General features: G+C 37.1%; 1 protein-coding gene across 2 annotated transcripts in view; it reads left to right on the forward strand.

The window, feature by feature from the left end:
- The window catches only part of astn2 (astrotactin 2), a 649131-nt gene that overhangs the window by 417591 nt on the left and 214614 nt on the right, over positions 1–16926 (forward strand). For both annotated transcript variants that reach the window (XM_088614565.1, XM_088614566.1), the window contains one exon: positions 2992–3180. In XM_088614565.1, the coding sequence (XP_088470691.1) occupies positions 2992–3180 (189 nt within the window). The remainder of the gene's footprint in view (positions 1–2991; positions 3181–16926) is intronic.

The following is a 16926-nucleotide window of genomic DNA, read 5'->3' on the forward strand; positions in this document are numbered from 1 at the left end:
ACTATATACTGCATTCTACTACTAACATACTGTATGATAGTATCTTTATTTCCAACAAAAGAAAAAAAAACACATTTTGAGCAAATGACTTGGAAGCATTTGGAATTACACTCCTTCTGAAAAAGTCCCAAGATCATCAACATTCAGAGGGCTTGTTTCATGGCCTCAGCATGCTGTTCAGTGAAGCATCCCTGTGGTCGACACTGCAGCTTCGCTCAGCTGGGCTCCTGTCCTCCTCCTGCCTCTGATTACTGACAAAATTATTGTTTAAAACCTGACACGTGAAGAGGAGCTGATTGAATTTCAAACAGATGCCTTTTTTTCCCGACTTTCTTTTCAGTCTCCTAAAATCATTATGCTTATATTCTGAAGCGAGCGTTGATCTCCTTTGTTTAAATTCTGTAAGGCAAAATCTGTTAAGAATAAATGTTTCTGTACAGATACTTTGACAGATGGAGATTCATAAGCAGACTGCGTTTTACTTAGCGCTGTTCCTAGTTTGATCATACACAGCAACATGCGTTGTGTAATGTGGAACCATATATCATTTCTAGATTTTTTCCTGTAATCAAAATGCTGATTTGCAAGAAGAAAGCAACCGTTTTCTCTCTATCTTATTTGCAAGAGAAAAAAAAAACTTTATTACAATAAAAAAGCAGTTTGTAAAACAAATAAGTAAAGGCTGTTTCATTGAACTGCCTGGTAGCAAGTAGAGAAACATGAAGTGATTATTCTGTTATTCATCCTGAAATGCTTTAGAGGTACAAGTGAATAGGGATTTGAGGAAGGTCAAAACAGGATTTTATTTTTAAATTAGGAAAAACATTGCAACGGGTGAACAAGTCAACAGAAAAAATTATTTTGTAAAAATACATTTGTGTTTGTTACAAAAGTATGTAAAAACTGATTTATTTTAAAAATGCATGTCTAGTGTTTTATTATTTACTGTATAAAATTGTCAAAGTAATGCAACAGCAATAATTTGAAGAGTCATAGCTAACTCATTCTTCCTTAACACCAGTAGAGAAGAAGGAATACATGTATTTTAGAGGTCAGCCTCAGTTAAGAGGTGGGAAATATATTAATTTAAGTATAGGTAATGCATCACCGTGGTATTACTCAAGCTTTTCAATTCCCTCTGCTTCTTCACTTTCAACTGGAAATTTGCACAGCTGGACTCCTATACCATGAAAGTCTCACTGACTCACAACCCGATTGCCTCTCTTACATTATACAGTGCCTCTTTAAATTTAAGTTGGGGAGTGAGTCAGAAGCTCTAGGACCTAAAAGCTATTGCCAACATAGATATACCCCTTGGTTTACTCCACCTTTGGCCAGTGAAGGCATGGTTCAGCATCTTTATATAACATCTGGAGTATGACAGCCATCCTGGCAGTTTTCAATTGCTGGACTGCCCTGATCTGGTGAATTTTCCATCTCAACCTGTGAGTGTCCACTCACTGCCCACTCAAGTTCTCATTCAGTGATTGAGATGTTCAGTACCCGGCTACCCAACCAGCTGCACACAGGCTTATTGGCAGTATTTTTGTCTGTATTTCTCTGGAGCAGGTAGCAGACGTGTTATGCCTTCATCCAATGGTCCTCATGAAATGCCATATACAGTATACTGCACATTATAATATTACTGTACTTTGGTGGAAAGATATAGCAAATGATACTATATTAAAATGGAATCAAGAAGACTTTAATTTAAATGTTGGTGTGTTGAGTCTTAGTATGAGTTCAGGATGAATTTTAATATGAATATTGCATAGGTTTAGTACGGTTTCACTGTATTTCTACAGCTAGTATTTAATGGTAGAGCTGCAATACTATACCACAAGTGCCACAGCACACTTTTAATTTCCAGGCTGCCAGAGGATGAAATACTTGTGTAATGCTAATTAAATGTGGGTAGAATCTTGTAGATAATTGAAACCAGAAAAGTTTAAACAAGGTTTCAAGTCTGATGTGTGTGAATTGGGGGGGATATTTCAGTTAGCAGTGTTTACTTTGTCTGCGGGAGGCTTCAGAGCAGCTACTGTGAAATTTTCTCTTTTAAACCTACTGTACATTATTTTGCACATATTGCACAATTAATACCTATTTTATGAGAAAGAATAAATCTGTATATAACAAAGCAAGTGGTAAAACACTGCCAGCACTCAGACCCTTCTCAAACTGTACCTGGTATGCATAGAGGAGCTACGTTAGAAATGTAGTAATTGAAATCAATGTGTGTCCTGTAGGTCTGAGTGTTGACAAACATCAGCTGCTTTTAATCTGGTTTCTTAAAATAGCAAAAGCTGAAGATGATTTAACAGTAATCTGAGGATGTATACTGAAAACTTTGAGAAATATAAACCTGTATAAATCTTCATTATGATGCACTATGTTAAGACACGTTAAACTGCATTTGTAGGAGAAGACACACACAAACCTGAGGCTGGATGACCTTGAGAAAAAGCTTTCAGAATAATATTCTTTCTGTCAGGGAACACAAGCCCCCCCCGCCCTCTTTCACGGGCAATAAAACTGTCAGATATAGATATTTATCTATCCCACAGCTAGACTGCATTTATTTTTGTATGTATATGGGTATTATACAAGTACAGTATGTGTCAGGCATGAAGGCAGTTCAGTTTTTATTTGTATATTTGTTGTTGTTTCCTTTGTTTTATTTTTAAATACATCCTTAACTGGTCCTCAGATGACAAAAGCTATTTTAATCTACCACACACATCTGCGTTTTTGTTGGTTAAACAGTCTCCTATCCTCTGTGAGACAGTTTTCCTACTGGAATTTCTGTCTGACCCTGCAATGAATACATTGCTGCTACACTTTGGTTGGTCGTAATTTGTGATTAGCCAAAGAGTGTTTGCTGGCAACAGTATCCCAGACCTGAGTGCTGCACTTCATTAAAGGGATTACTGAGTCTGCTCGTAGTCCAAAGCAACACCTTCATCAGGTTTTGCATCCTTTATTTGACAGGTGTGTTGAGGAATACAGACTGGCACCAGACGGCAGGTCTTGCAATCTACTCTCTGATGCCTGTGATGGGCCCAAGTGCCAGAGACTTGATGCCAAGCTGAATGACACACTTTTTGGAGAGATGCTTCATGGCTACAACAACAAATCCCAGGAAGTCAACCTGGGGCAGGTTTTCCAAATGACATTCCGGTAAGTTCTTGAAGCTTTCCTTATCTTCACAGAGCGTTACTCCTTCAAATCACCCTATGTACAGTATAAACTGGAGTAAACAAGCTTCTTCTGTTCTTCTTCTCCAAAACTTCTCTGTGAAAAATAAATGTAGACAGAGCCATATACAGTAATACCTGATCGCCACTAGAATCCATTTGAACATATGTCTGTTGGTGGAAAAAACAGTAAATAAGCAGAGCAGAAAGTATATATAAATTAAAAGGAAATAAAACAAGTTTAAGCATCGCCCAAGGATACTTGAAATGTTTATTATCCATTTCCATAACTGTGCTTACGTATTTTTAGTGAAAAATACCAATTATATATGTCAAAAATGTTTTGCCAGAAGGATCTTAAGAAAAGTCAATAAAAAATGTGTGGGTCTTTGCATTTGAAGTTGATTTATATAAAGGTATTTCTACTGTATTTAGTATGTATTCTTTTTGTTTTCCTCCTATTTCTCTTTTTAATTGGCTGTGTAATTTGTATTATTTGGAAAGTCTAACAATTTGCATTAGATTCTTTTTATCTGGAAGCTCACTTTCATATTCAGTGTCCTGCTAAAATTACCACTGGGGAAAGCAAATATACTGTATATAGTACTTTGCAAAAGTGTTTGCTCCTGAATGATGTCGCATTTTATTAAATTACAAATAACGTATACGTGTTTCACTTCTCTGAGTGAAAGTGGGTATTACTCAGAAGAAAACCTGAAAGGAAAATCAAAAACTACAATATGTTGATTGCATAAATGTTCACCCCCTGAGTCAATGCATGGTGAGAGCACCTACCGTGTGTCAGTAACTATAGCTGCAAGCTGTTGAGAATGTTTTCCATACCAATTTTGCACATCCGAATGGTGCTAAAGCTCTATCGAGATTGTTAGGAATCAATGACGGGTGACAATTTTCATGTGTTGCCACGGATTGTCTGACAGATTCAAGCCAGGATGTCGACTGGGCCACTCAAGGATAAACATTTCTTGTTAAGTCACCACAGTGAGCCTTGGCCCTTGTGTCTTGAACCATTGCCGTACTGAATAGTTCATTTTCAATCTAGTCTTCCTCTAGTATTTGCCTATACTAGACCAGTATAAATTGGTCCATACTATATTTTCCTCCTAATCTTGACAAGATTCTCAGTCCCTCATATGAAAGGGTACCACAACTATGCTTTGCAGTATACTGTAGATAGTGTAGACTAGATGTTTTGCTCTTTTGAGTTTGTGCCAGACATAACGCTTGGCATTCAGACAGATTTTGTCAAACTTTTCCAAACAACAAAACCTTATGCCACATGTCTGCATTATCATCTGAATGCTTTGTGACCAGGGTGTTGTTGTCTCATGCTCAGTTTGGATGGATAGCCTGCTCTATGGAGTGTCAAAAATAAATAAATAAGGGGACAGCACAGTGGTTAGCATTGCTGGTCATTGCAACAGTGAGGACCTGGGCTTAATTTCAGACCTTGGGGGCTATCTGCATGGGTCAAGGTGCGGAGCCGGGTGGCACTGTGGATAAGGATCTGTGCCTGTGGCTGGAAGGTTGCTGGTTCAAATCCCATGGCCAGCAGAGAAATCCTACTCCGTGGGGCCCCTGAGCAAGGCCCTGAACCTCAGCTGCTCCAGGGGTGCTGTATAAATGGCTGACCCTGTGCTCTGACCTCAAGCTTCTCTCTCCCCAGCTGTGTGCCTGTGTGTCTCATGGAGAGCAAGCTGGGGGTATGTGAAAAAGACAAATTCCTAATGCAAGAAGTTGTATATGGGCAATAAAGTGATCTCTTCCTTGGTTCTGCCTATTTTCGCCAGGGGCTCTGGTTTCCTCCCACGGTCCAAAGACATACAGGAAGGTTAATTTGCTTTTGAGAAAATTAGCTGTGGTGTGCATGTCTGTGTTTGTGTCCAGGGTGTATCCTATCTTTACCTGTTGCTTGCTGGGATAGGCACCGGTTCCCCTGCAACCCTGTGTTGAATAATGCAGTTAGAAAATGGATGGATTAAAACTGTCAAAGCCTGATTTCCTGTAGAAATGTTTGGATTTCATGCCTTCTTTTGGAGGAAGTCTTCAGAAAATGCATGCAGTGTACTTGTGCAGAGTTATTGAGGATTGCATCAGCCAAGATATCAATGATGTTTAAGTAATAGACAAATCATATGAGGTTTACTCCTGTTACAGCCATTGATGCCAGAGAGATTTGTTGATAATGGATTTGGAATCCTATTTAATTTACTCCTTATATATCCACAAGAACTCCTCAAATCCAGCATCAGCTTTCAATAGACCACAAATATGTTTCTTTGATTTGAATGTGCCTGGGGTCATCCTACGTTTTGTTGAGCTTGGTTACATAGCATATAAGCATATACTGTATGCTTAATGTAAATATTATCCATTAATGATTGAGTGTTCTTTCTGTTAAGCTATTCTTCTGTACGTTTTATGTTTGTTTTATAGTCTGCAGTCCAAACCTTGTTCTCTTAATTGTTTTGTGCTGACTTAACACCTTCGCTAAAACTAAGGCCCCTGCTAGCATTCTAAAATGATCAGATAATATTAAAAAGACAAATATGTCACAGGAACAATGTAGGGAAACCATCTTATTACAAGCATATGTAAGAATAAAAGAAAGTCTTTTCTGACATGCAAGAAAAATAAGTACACATTTGATGTAAATCAATATTCTATTTTTTTTTAAATATCCATAATTTCCAAAATTCTATTTGATTCTTTCCAATGAAAGAAACTGAATATGTGCTGGGGAAATGGGATTAAGCATTAGAGGCATGAGAGGCAATCTGACAGGATATTTAGGTTGTCTGGTTCAGTCCTTTTGGTGCTGTTACATGAGTTAGGTGCAGTGTTAGTGCCCAGCCTCTTGGGGGTTGTGAGTAATATCTGTCTTGTGATCATTAGCAGGAAGGGTTTAAGGGTTTTTAGGGGTAGCCTCAGGCTGTGTCATTCATCTATCACAGTATCCTCCCCAGGCACAAGCTTCATGTCCTCAGAAGCAGAGATCTCTTTCTGTAAAACAAGAGAGCTACTCTCGTTAAGGACTTGATAATAAAATGAGAAGGGTGGGTGATTCATCACGCTACACCATATGGAATAATATTAGGACACCTTTCAAAATGTCATGCTATAATGTATGAGATTTAATGATGTCCATTAAGTCTTCAGGCCATCTTTTACTGTTGTTGCTCTGAGATGGCAAAGGAAATTCTATGAAATCTATAAATATGTATGTAGATCTGCAGTGTGGGTAGTGTAAGAGATATGCCATCGTAAATTGTGACGTGTCTAAGCATTCAAAGTATTGTTAAACATGTTACACTTCCCAGTGTTTCATTGCGATAAGCAGTTGGTTTTGACAGCCACCATGAGCGTTTTAGCACCTCATGAAAGTACGATCATTTGTAACACCTTGTGATTATTACACAAAATTCTTTTTTAATATTAATTATATGATTTTCTTTTTATTTGGGGACACAAAATCAAAAGATCTTTTAAGAGATAATTGGAGCCAAATTCATCTCTGTAGCTGTGTGAGATTAAAAAAGAGTGCGAAAAGTCATCTGCTCTCTAACCATTCTCATAAACCAATTCAATTAGTGCCTTCATATTACTTTGTTCCTGACTTCAAGCTTGTCTTGCCTGAAAGCAAAGTTATAAAATAATTAAAGTGCAGTTGTAGCAAAGCACACAGTGTTATCTGAGGTTTTCTGGTTATTAACAAGCAGTCCATTTAAGTAAGCCTTGAGATGAGATTGCAGGGTAAAATCTGGTTCCTACTGCCATCATTGCTCACTGTACTGTAAGAAACACCTTTCTTACAGTACATAAACATTCTCTTATACAATACCAGTGGAAGAGCCCCATCCAATGACATGGCAGGGATTTTAAAAGCTAGAAATAACAGGCAATAGTGCTGTGAATGTGAATTTGCCCACATCTCCCCTCCCCCAACATCCATCAATGTAAAGTAGCAGTGATGCCAAGTGTGAGCCACTAAAAACGGCAAGGATACATTGTAAAAAATGCATTGTAATACACATTTGTTTACAAAAGTTATTTCAAGTGGCCTGTGCTTATGGACTGAAAAGCATTTCTGCTTCATAAAGCCTATGATTCCTCTGATCCTTTCTGTGTCCTGAGTACAAGAGAACAGTCTACTGTATATACTGTAGTGCATTTGAAAAACCTTTATTAAGACTGGTATTTCAAAACCTTGCTCTTTGGTAACCAATTCTTTTTGAAATGGTCATTGAATTTCCACACTGGGTATACTCCAAGCCTCACAACCTACTGTATATACTTCACAAGAATAAAAGGTACTCAATTAAAACCCTTCTGAGTCACAACCTTATCAAAATTAGGAGGTGCATTTGCCTTTGTGACCTTTTATTCTGTTAGACAGATTTCTGAGTGTGAAAGGAGATCCCTACTTCACTTTGTCTAGCTGATGATTTAAGGTGATGGGCCACAAAGATTTTCAGGTATGTTGGCCAAGGCACAAAAATTTCTACTTGTTTAACCTTTATACTTTAACATCTGTGGTAGTCCTCATGAGGTTTTGCTGAATTGGAGATTTTTAAGTGGGAATGCCAGTGATGTCCATGGTTTCAGAAAGACTAATAAGATGAAAAAGAGAAAGCCTTTACAAAATAAACAATAAGAAAGACAAGGGGCTACTTACTGTAGTTATACTTAATGTGTACAGTTTTATTAAAATATTGATAGAGTCTTCTTTCCAATATGACAGTAAGTCTAGTGGAATATAAGATGTTGATTAGGAAATATTGGATTCACTTACAGTACATTTGCCTGCTGAAGAAAACCAAGAGGCTACTGCTGAAGTCATCTGACTCCGTGATTACATTGATTATTGCCAAGGCAAAGGCTCTGGCCGAACATCATGATTTTAAAATTGTCTCACGGGCTTTTGTTTTTTATTAATTGGGTAGGATGAGCAGAATTGTGAAAAAAAGCTTAATAAGGAATTACAGTGCATAGGAAGATGCATTACTAAAAAATATATGCCTTTTTTGCAGGCTATTACTTTACTCTGGATCATAAAGTGCTGTGCTGTGTATTGCTAAACAATAGAAGCATTGACATTCCTTGACTGTGTTTCACATTCTGAAATGAAATCCGCTGAAACTGCAGCTCTTGAGTTATGGGGCTAGTTGGTAACCATTATTATACTGTACAATAAGACTGGTAATTAGCACAATGTATCCATTTCGCAAAGCTTGTCGGGATAGGCTCTGGATCCCCTGCTACTTTGAATTAGATAAAACGCTTAGAAAATGCACAGATCCATTTAGCAAAGGTTTAATACTCAATGGGCTCATTAATTTTTTCCAGTTTCAGGGCAATGTTAAAAACTTGCTTTACCTCAAAAAGTGCAAGAAATATGGGTCTAGCTGGCAGCAAGCTGTGTATGTGTTGGTCATCTTGGGCTTCACTGTTTTTCAGTTTTTCAAGGACGTTTATAGCTACTGGACATTTTTTCTTATTTGTACCTATTGAAAAGCCTAGGTCTTTGATTCATGCTGGAAAGTTATGACTTAAAAAAAAACAGTGATTAGTAATTGAACCTCACCCTAGGGTGGGTGTCTTAAAATGGTATTTAGTGACGGATACATTTTGACTGAGTCGTACAAATGCATGTTCTCGAACCTATGCTTTTTCGGTGTTCCCAGTTTTGTTTTTAATATTCAGGAAAAGTGACTCAATACTGCATAGTCCTTTTAGAGAAAACCTTGCTGACAGCACTTTCTAGACTACAGTACATATACAGTATGTTTATGTATTCAAAATAATTCAATGTGTAAATAAGCAAAGAAAAATTAGGGTCAGTCTTGGTAAAAGAGAAAAGCCTGAAACAATACAACTAAATAACTGGAACAATTATCAATGTTTTCCATTTCACTTAACTGTTTTTTTTTTCATTTAAACGGAAGACTAGAAGTGAGTAACACACACTAATCTGCTATCTCCTTTTATAGGATGCTTAATACATAAAAGCATTTTTTAGCTGGCTTCAGAGCTGCGATAATGTTTTGTGTAATTGCATTTCTGAATTTATGTCTTGACAGGCTTCCTCAGAAAGACAGAAAAAACAGAAATGCCTTTTTTTTTTTTGCCATAAGCAGTCCAGGGTAGTTTTCTCACTAGGATAAGAGATGATAATGAGGATTAAGTTATTTAAAAATCTGTCACAATTTGTTTTGCAATTTTATTTCACAATAAGGTGTAGAGTAGACATACCGTAAATGTCCCTGCTAAAACATCTGGGGACAATTTATATTGTATGACTTGGCATTTGAAAGCATTTTCTTACAGTCAGTAGTAGATTTAAAAATCATCATCCCTTTGATACACATGAAATACTGTATATAGGTATCTATTCTCCTACGATTTATCATAAGACCATTGATTTAATTCACAGGTGTTTAGCAGCAGCCCTGAACTCAATACTGTGGGCTTAGTGGGCTTGCAGTCCCAGTAACACTTCAACAGGTGGTGCACAAACCACAGTACCAGTAACACTCCTGTTGGACATGCACATACTGATGTAACTTGCCACAGGTAGATACACACATTAAAGTGACATTGAACACCCAGCAGAAAGTAACACTGTTCCCACCACCCGATCAATGCGCACTCCAATGCTGCATTTACACAGACCCTCCAGCAGGATATGCATTCGTTTCCTCAGTACTGACTGACCAGCCTTTCTCTGACACCTGCAGAATCTTTAGCCATAAATTCAAATTTAACTCCCACATAGGTCTCACATTGAGCTGGAGAACAGATGGTATTTGAGCCACAGATGGCTTCTTAAGCTAAAAACATAAAGTTTTGATTGTCTAATGATAGTTCAGTAGTTCATTTTTTTTTAATTGCACACTGTGTGGGATGTAATTTATAGGCTTTAATTATTAGTTTTTTTTTCCAATGATTTTGAACAAGTCTGCTTAAGTCAAAATTGGCAGCAGACCTTACATTTTGTCTTTAATTTTGTAAAATTCTACAGTGGCTAATATTGCATTTTGAACAGCCCAGGGTGATCTTTGTCTTTTGATGCTTAAACCGTTATACCTGGACTAAATCCATGTTGACCAATTTAATGTGGGAAAATTAAAAAGCCTAGGCTAGAGTGTACAAGAGAACCTATTAAAGCTGGGATTCTAAACATTTTCTACTGAGGTATCACCCTCAGTAAAGGCTTAAAGTTCAAATATAAAATCAAAAGTAACTTACAGTAAGTATTGCAAGTAGCCATTACCACCAATAATAAAACATGCAGTGGACATTCAGAGCCAATACGTGGTGTTAGAGCATTAGTTCTGAAAGCTTCTGGACTTAGGATGAGAAATGTCACTCTTTATCTGAGGACTCCTTTTTTTAATACTGTTGAGGCTTTGATTAAAAATAAACATCATACAGTAATAGTTTCAATGCCATTGTTGTCATTTTGGTTGGAGAGGTTGTGACCCAAGCCTCTTAACTGTGCAAAAGCAAAATTGGAGCAACCGTGAGCTAATGGATCATTGCAAGGTACTGTAGGAAGAGTTTACAGAATTGCAACCATTGCTAACAATGGAAATGTGTTCAATTCTGGGAATTCATGTTTCTCCTGATGGGTCTATCAGCAAGATTGTGCTTATGTCATTTGCAGAAGCTTGCACAATAAAACTGATTACATGTTGGCAGGTTAATTTCCCTTCTGTCGCCTGCATCTTCCTCCAGTTTTCAGTTCTTAAAATGAAATTCTAGAAGGCTTCCTGCACATCAGTTGATGAGAATATTAATATTTGTTTGTCAGTTACATGCTGTGGTACTAAGATAATCTCTTTAAATGGATATGGGAAATATGGGAATGGTATCCGTAACGAATCAAAGGTTTCATATGCATTGAAGAAACATCTTCCCTTTTTATTTGTAACAACATATACTTTCAGATGTCATCTCCAAATAAAGAACTTAGCAGCATGCAACACGTTATCCTACTAGTTCTCTCTCAGACCACATATATGTTTATTTTGGGATCATTGCAAAACTTATTAAAATTTAATATGCATAAATATGCTAAAGATTTGGATTCCATCTGCCTGCTAAGCTGTGGACAGCCGCCTTCTTTTGAAATATTGGTGTTACTGCCAGTGGCTAAAATCTTTGCAAATATGGAAAAAAATATTCATCTTGTTCAGTGTTCACACAAATGAGTAGTAAATTTCCATTTTCCGTGGATAATGATGCTGCACAAACAGACCTTGACACCCAGCTGAATTAATTAGCTTTAAGCTGAAGTTGGCAGTAATGAGAGGAGAACAACTGGGATTGTTTAGTTCATCTCTTGGATGGTAATTACAGATCAGCCATGAAGCAATGTGTAGTGTTTGGCGATCAGATGAACTCAGTCTGTGGACAGATCCTAAAGATGGGTGTGCATGCGTCAATGGGCAAGATGACTAACAGGCCAGGCAGTTCTGGTCCAACACCTTGCAATTAAACCACACTTGGCTCCATAATTCATACCAGACAAAGCTCTGAAGGACTAGTTTCAGCACAACTTGCATGGTGCAGACTAGTGTTAAAGTGAGAGATGCAGACGCTTGTGAAAGTTTACTCTGCTAAATCTGCACACACATTTTTCTGTAGGTTTGCAGTGCTTTTATTTCACCATACAGTAACTTCCTCAGGTTTTCATCATACTGTCTTGTCTCTGAATACTTTGTAATGTTTCACTGTGCTTGTGCTCATTTTAGACTGATTTTACTGGACATACTGTACTGTAGTTCTTTTTCAGTGTTATTGTTATGTACAGTATGCAAGTTAATAATAATAATAATAATTGCTTACACTTATATAGCACTTTTCTGGACACTCCACTCTATGCGCTTTACAGGTAATGGGGATCCCCTCCACCACCACCAATGTGCAGCCCCACCTGGATGATGTGACGGCAGCCATAGTGCGCCAGAACGCTCCCCACACACCAGCTATCAGTGGGGAGGAGAGAAGAGTAATGAATACAATTCATAGATGGGGATTATTAGGAGGCCATGATTGGTAAGGGCCAATGGGAAATTTGGCCAGGACACTGGGGTTACACCCCTACTGTTTTTGAGAAAGACCCTGGGATTTTTAATGACCACAGAGAGTCAGGACCTCGGCCACTGAATTCTGTATTTCCTTCAATTGGCCTTACTGTAGTATTCCTAACCAGTTTCGTCTTTGCTCAGTTGCACACTTTGAAGGGACAACCCAGTCTAGGCAGTAGCTGGGTGTTTTCCACTTCTAAATGATCAGCTTCCCCATGCTCAAAGAGACATTGAGGGTCATTGAAATATTCTGTACCATTCTCCTGCTCTGTACATTTATTTTAATTGTATCCCTGAGTTGTTCTGAATGTTCCTTGGTCTGCGTGGTTGAATCTCTACTTGAAATTCACTGACTGAGGGACTTTACAAAGATACATGTATTTATTCTGAAATCATATGAACCACTACTGTTGCACACAGAGGTAACACAACTAATTACGTGGCTCATTAAAGTAATTTTGTTCACCTAAAAGAGTTCAATTTTGTCACAGCAAGGGGTTTGAATACTGATATAATCAAATGACGTTTGCATTTTTCATTCATACGAATTATCTATTCCTTTGATGTCTTTCTTTTTGTTTGTTTTTTTTAATATCCCAAGAAGGTTGTGTATATAAGAATAAACACTTTAAAACAACAAAAATGTGATAATTTTGCAAGGTGTTGAATACTTTTGCAAGTCACTGTGGGCCAGGTGCAAAAACAAGCTGCGTTCTCTCTAATTGACCGCTGTATTGTCTCCATGACTGTTTCACATTTGTTTGTATTCTAATTCTTATCTTTTGCCATGTGTGTGCATTTGAAAAGTGGAACTGCCTGTTAGAAAAAATACTGTTAATTTGCCTGTGCGGTAATCCAAAAGTTTTTTGTTAGATGTGTTGGACACCTGCATACTGTTAGAGAGAAAGATCTTTTCTCAAATAACCTGTTGCTTTATCTGCAGTTGGAAACCCACTTGTTCCAGTGCCAGTATTTGCAGAGTTTCTTTTGGATTAATCAATATCACTCAGTGCCTTTTCCTTGTTATGCAAAACCGCAATCTAGATGGGAACAAAAAAACTTCTAAACCAGCTCTCTGTCAGCCTAGAATTGTATAGTACAGTACTTAGAATTTTACAGTATATGTGACAATGTGTAGGTGGTTTCTCCATTTTTTTATGTATGGAATTTTATGCTATTTCAATCATTTTTAATGTAATAATCCATTTCGCAAAGACAGAGGGAACAATTTTTTTTCCAGTTTTAAAGTATATTTGTGGAGTTCCACAACAATGAATGTAAGCAAAAATGCATGCATACCTAAGCTTTTTCTTGCCCATCCTGAGGAATGCAACCTCTGCATTCATTATACTATAGTAGAGTATCTTTTCCAGAAATGCAAGTGTCAGAAACTTGGCAGAGGCTTTTAAGCCCACAGCAAGTGATATGGTGTACGAACCCTCCTCTGGGAATTGTCAGAGAGACCTAGTTTTCAGAATGGGTCTCATCTGCTGGTGTTTTTCAAAATCTGATGCTTATTTCAGCTGTTTTTTTTTCTTTCGAGTGCACAAGAAGATGTAAAACTGGCATCAGAGGTTTTTTTTTTTTTGGAAGCCCCTTCTCTGTCATATGGTATTTGCTGTTCTTTCAACTGAGAAATTCCTCTTTTCTCTATTCAGAACAAATCTCTTCTATTATTTTTCATCTGAATTTTGGTTTTCATAGAAATTACAAAATTGACAGTTTAAGAGAAAAAGGCTTGTTTTGCTCATCACTCCACTGCACTGGAGCTCTGAATTTGAAAACTTTTTTTTTACTGAGACTTCACGAACCTACCTCCAAACTTTTTATAACTAGTGGTTCAGTCTAAATCAGTGAGCTGGTGTGATACGGTATTTTATTTCTACAATTACAATGGACTTGTCTAATGACTTGTCCAGGATTTAGATCTGCCATGTGTATACTTCTGGGCTTTGGGCTTTCCACAACTCTTACCAGGAATAAGTGGCTTTCTGATAATGAATGGATGTCTCTTTTTAATGTGCTTCACATTATATGTCACTTATTGTAAGTTCTGGCTTCCTTATATATGGAGACCGTTCCTCCATATGGAAACATTCTCTGGAGCTAGTCAGTAGGCAAATATGGGGCAAGGGCTTATCGTTGTCAGTGTTAGCCTGAAGTCTCTTATTCCTTTCTTATGTTCATGTGTTCCACACGTATACATTAGCTGAGCTGGCTGATCTTACTAAGATGAAACTGAAGGGCATTCGTACAGTATATAGGTCCAGCTGTACTGCAACACAGAATCATACCTCATACTATCCTCAACTGATTGAGGCTAATAACCGGGCTTTTTCTTAAAACAGCTGGATGACTTAAAATGAACCTGAAAGTCCTACTCTCATTTGTAATCTTTATGATGTTCTTTTTAAACTCTGTAACAAATATCAAACTGTATGTACTCGGATTAGACAGGTTTAATGGCTGCTTGAAATGACAAAACACAATATTTTTAAAACAGTTCATAAAACTCTTCCTTAGTAAAAGACAACAGATAAATATAAGTGGATAAAATGAAGAGAAAACTGAATGTTTTGGGGACATTTATAACCCCTTGGTATCATGAAGGTCAGAAAATAAATTATCATATAGGTCGTTAGTAAAGCAAAAAAGAAAATTGATTTGTTGTGTGCTTCAAAGATTTTATCCATCCTTTAATAAACAATTAGTTTAATGTCTTCTTGTTGGTGATTACCTGCACTGCAAGAAACCAAGGGAAACCATTCAAGGTCTGAATCTCTTGTAATGGAGAGATTCAATTCAATACATTTTGGTACCTTTCCTGAAATAGTTTATTTCTAAAGTATAAAAACGTTTGTATGCTATTGATAATTTGAGCCAGTGATTTCTTCAGTTCTTGTCTTTGGAAGCTGAGTTGTATGTTCCTTTTTATTTAATACCTGCAATAGTGCATAAGTACATCTTTCCAAGTCTGGACATTTGTAAGTTAATTGATTACCTGTAAAACACACTGGGTTGGGGCCCTTCGAAAGCAAGAATAGGGATGTCAGATATAGACTCTCGTGCGTATTTACAATGTGCATTGGACCTTATCTATTAAAATGTTATATTTATACGTGAGCATGAGTGATTTGTATGCTAATTGATTAGTTATGTGTTTAACATTTTCTGTAGGAGAGGAAAAATAAACTAAGTTCAACACCAGACTAAACAACAGATTGAAAAAGTTATAATGTAGCTTGTGCACATTAGAATCATATTCATTTATTGACAGCTGCTACCAGTTTCTAGTACAAAATCTTGTACTAGGGATGCTTCCTAGGGATATATAAAACAGAGGTGGGTGTCTGGAAACATGGCAGAATTATAGAATTTAATTTAGAGTGATTTTATTTTTTTTATAATTATCACATAAGTCTTCCTGTCTGTCCTTATTTTTCCCCCCGACTTGTAAGGCAGGGAATTTGCTGTGTCATTGTTTTTTGCTACCATTTTAGAAATGAGGAAGACATTTTTTTTTTCAGAGCAGGAAATAACAGGAAAGCAAAGAAGTCTGATGAGGAGAGGTGTGTCTGAAGTGTATGATAAACTTCCAGGAGAGGAGAAAAAAATGCAGCCAATGCAAAGCTCCAGTATATTAATATGCAGAACAACAAGAGTAAAACACTTTTGGCTTGAGGGTGTGTGCATTCTGCAAAACATAGATTTATGTCTAAAGAGACTCTCTTACCAGTACAGTCCAAGGCCAGTTTTGAATCATCATATAATAGGTCTTATGAATGCACAGTAATAGAACAAAGCTCTTAGGTAAATAAAAATGCCAAATTAACTCAATTTAACAACAGGCGAACTGGCAGATAACCTTAAAACTAATGTATACTGTTTATTTTGATTTCAGCATTACACTGATGTTGCAAAACAAGTCTGTTGTATTTTCACACTGAATAAAGCTCAAAGTAATTGAAACTAGATTGTGTTTAGGTTAGTGAGGTGGGAAGTGTAACTGTGTGCTAATTAGCGTGTCTTATTGCAAGTAAAGAATCACCATTTCCTTTGGACTCTGCCAGCCACTGTGTACAACTGCAGTGCTCACAGAAGTTACTGTGAAACATTGCATTACTTGTCTGGAATCTTTCCAGTGACCCATTAATTTTATTAGACCTGATGGAGATCAATTAAGTAATTAATGACCTTGCAAAATATAGTCAGTAAAATGAATTAAAAAAAACTAAGGTTGACAGTCAAGACTTTATGACCGCAGGTTCTTCTGTCAGGCTCAACCTCGGCTGTGATAAATGCTTTTTAGAGTATGGTGATGTGTTTCTTTTGCAGCTCTTGGCATGGATATTCTCTTTTAGTACTCCTTTCTAAAAAAGACACCGCTAATTAACTGTTTCTTATGACAGCGTTTTCCAATAGGTGGATTTTGTTCTTGGGGATGTCACTTTTATTGTCACTATTACAAAATGAATAGCTTTTCTTTGTTTGGTGAAAATATTCCATCCTTTATTGGGATGGAGGGATTTGTTGTAAAATGTGCATGTTGACCTTCAATTCAATATGACTACCTATAACAAGATCTCTTAAGGCTAAATGAAATCTTTTTTTCTTAC

The sequence above is a fragment of the Lepisosteus platostomus genome, chromosome 21, assembly GCF_059453375.1.
Source record: "Lepisosteus platostomus isolate fLepPlt1 chromosome 21, fLepPlt1.hap1, whole genome shotgun sequence".
Classification (NCBI taxonomy): Eukaryota; Metazoa; Chordata; class Actinopteri; order Semionotiformes; family Lepisosteidae; genus Lepisosteus; species Lepisosteus platostomus.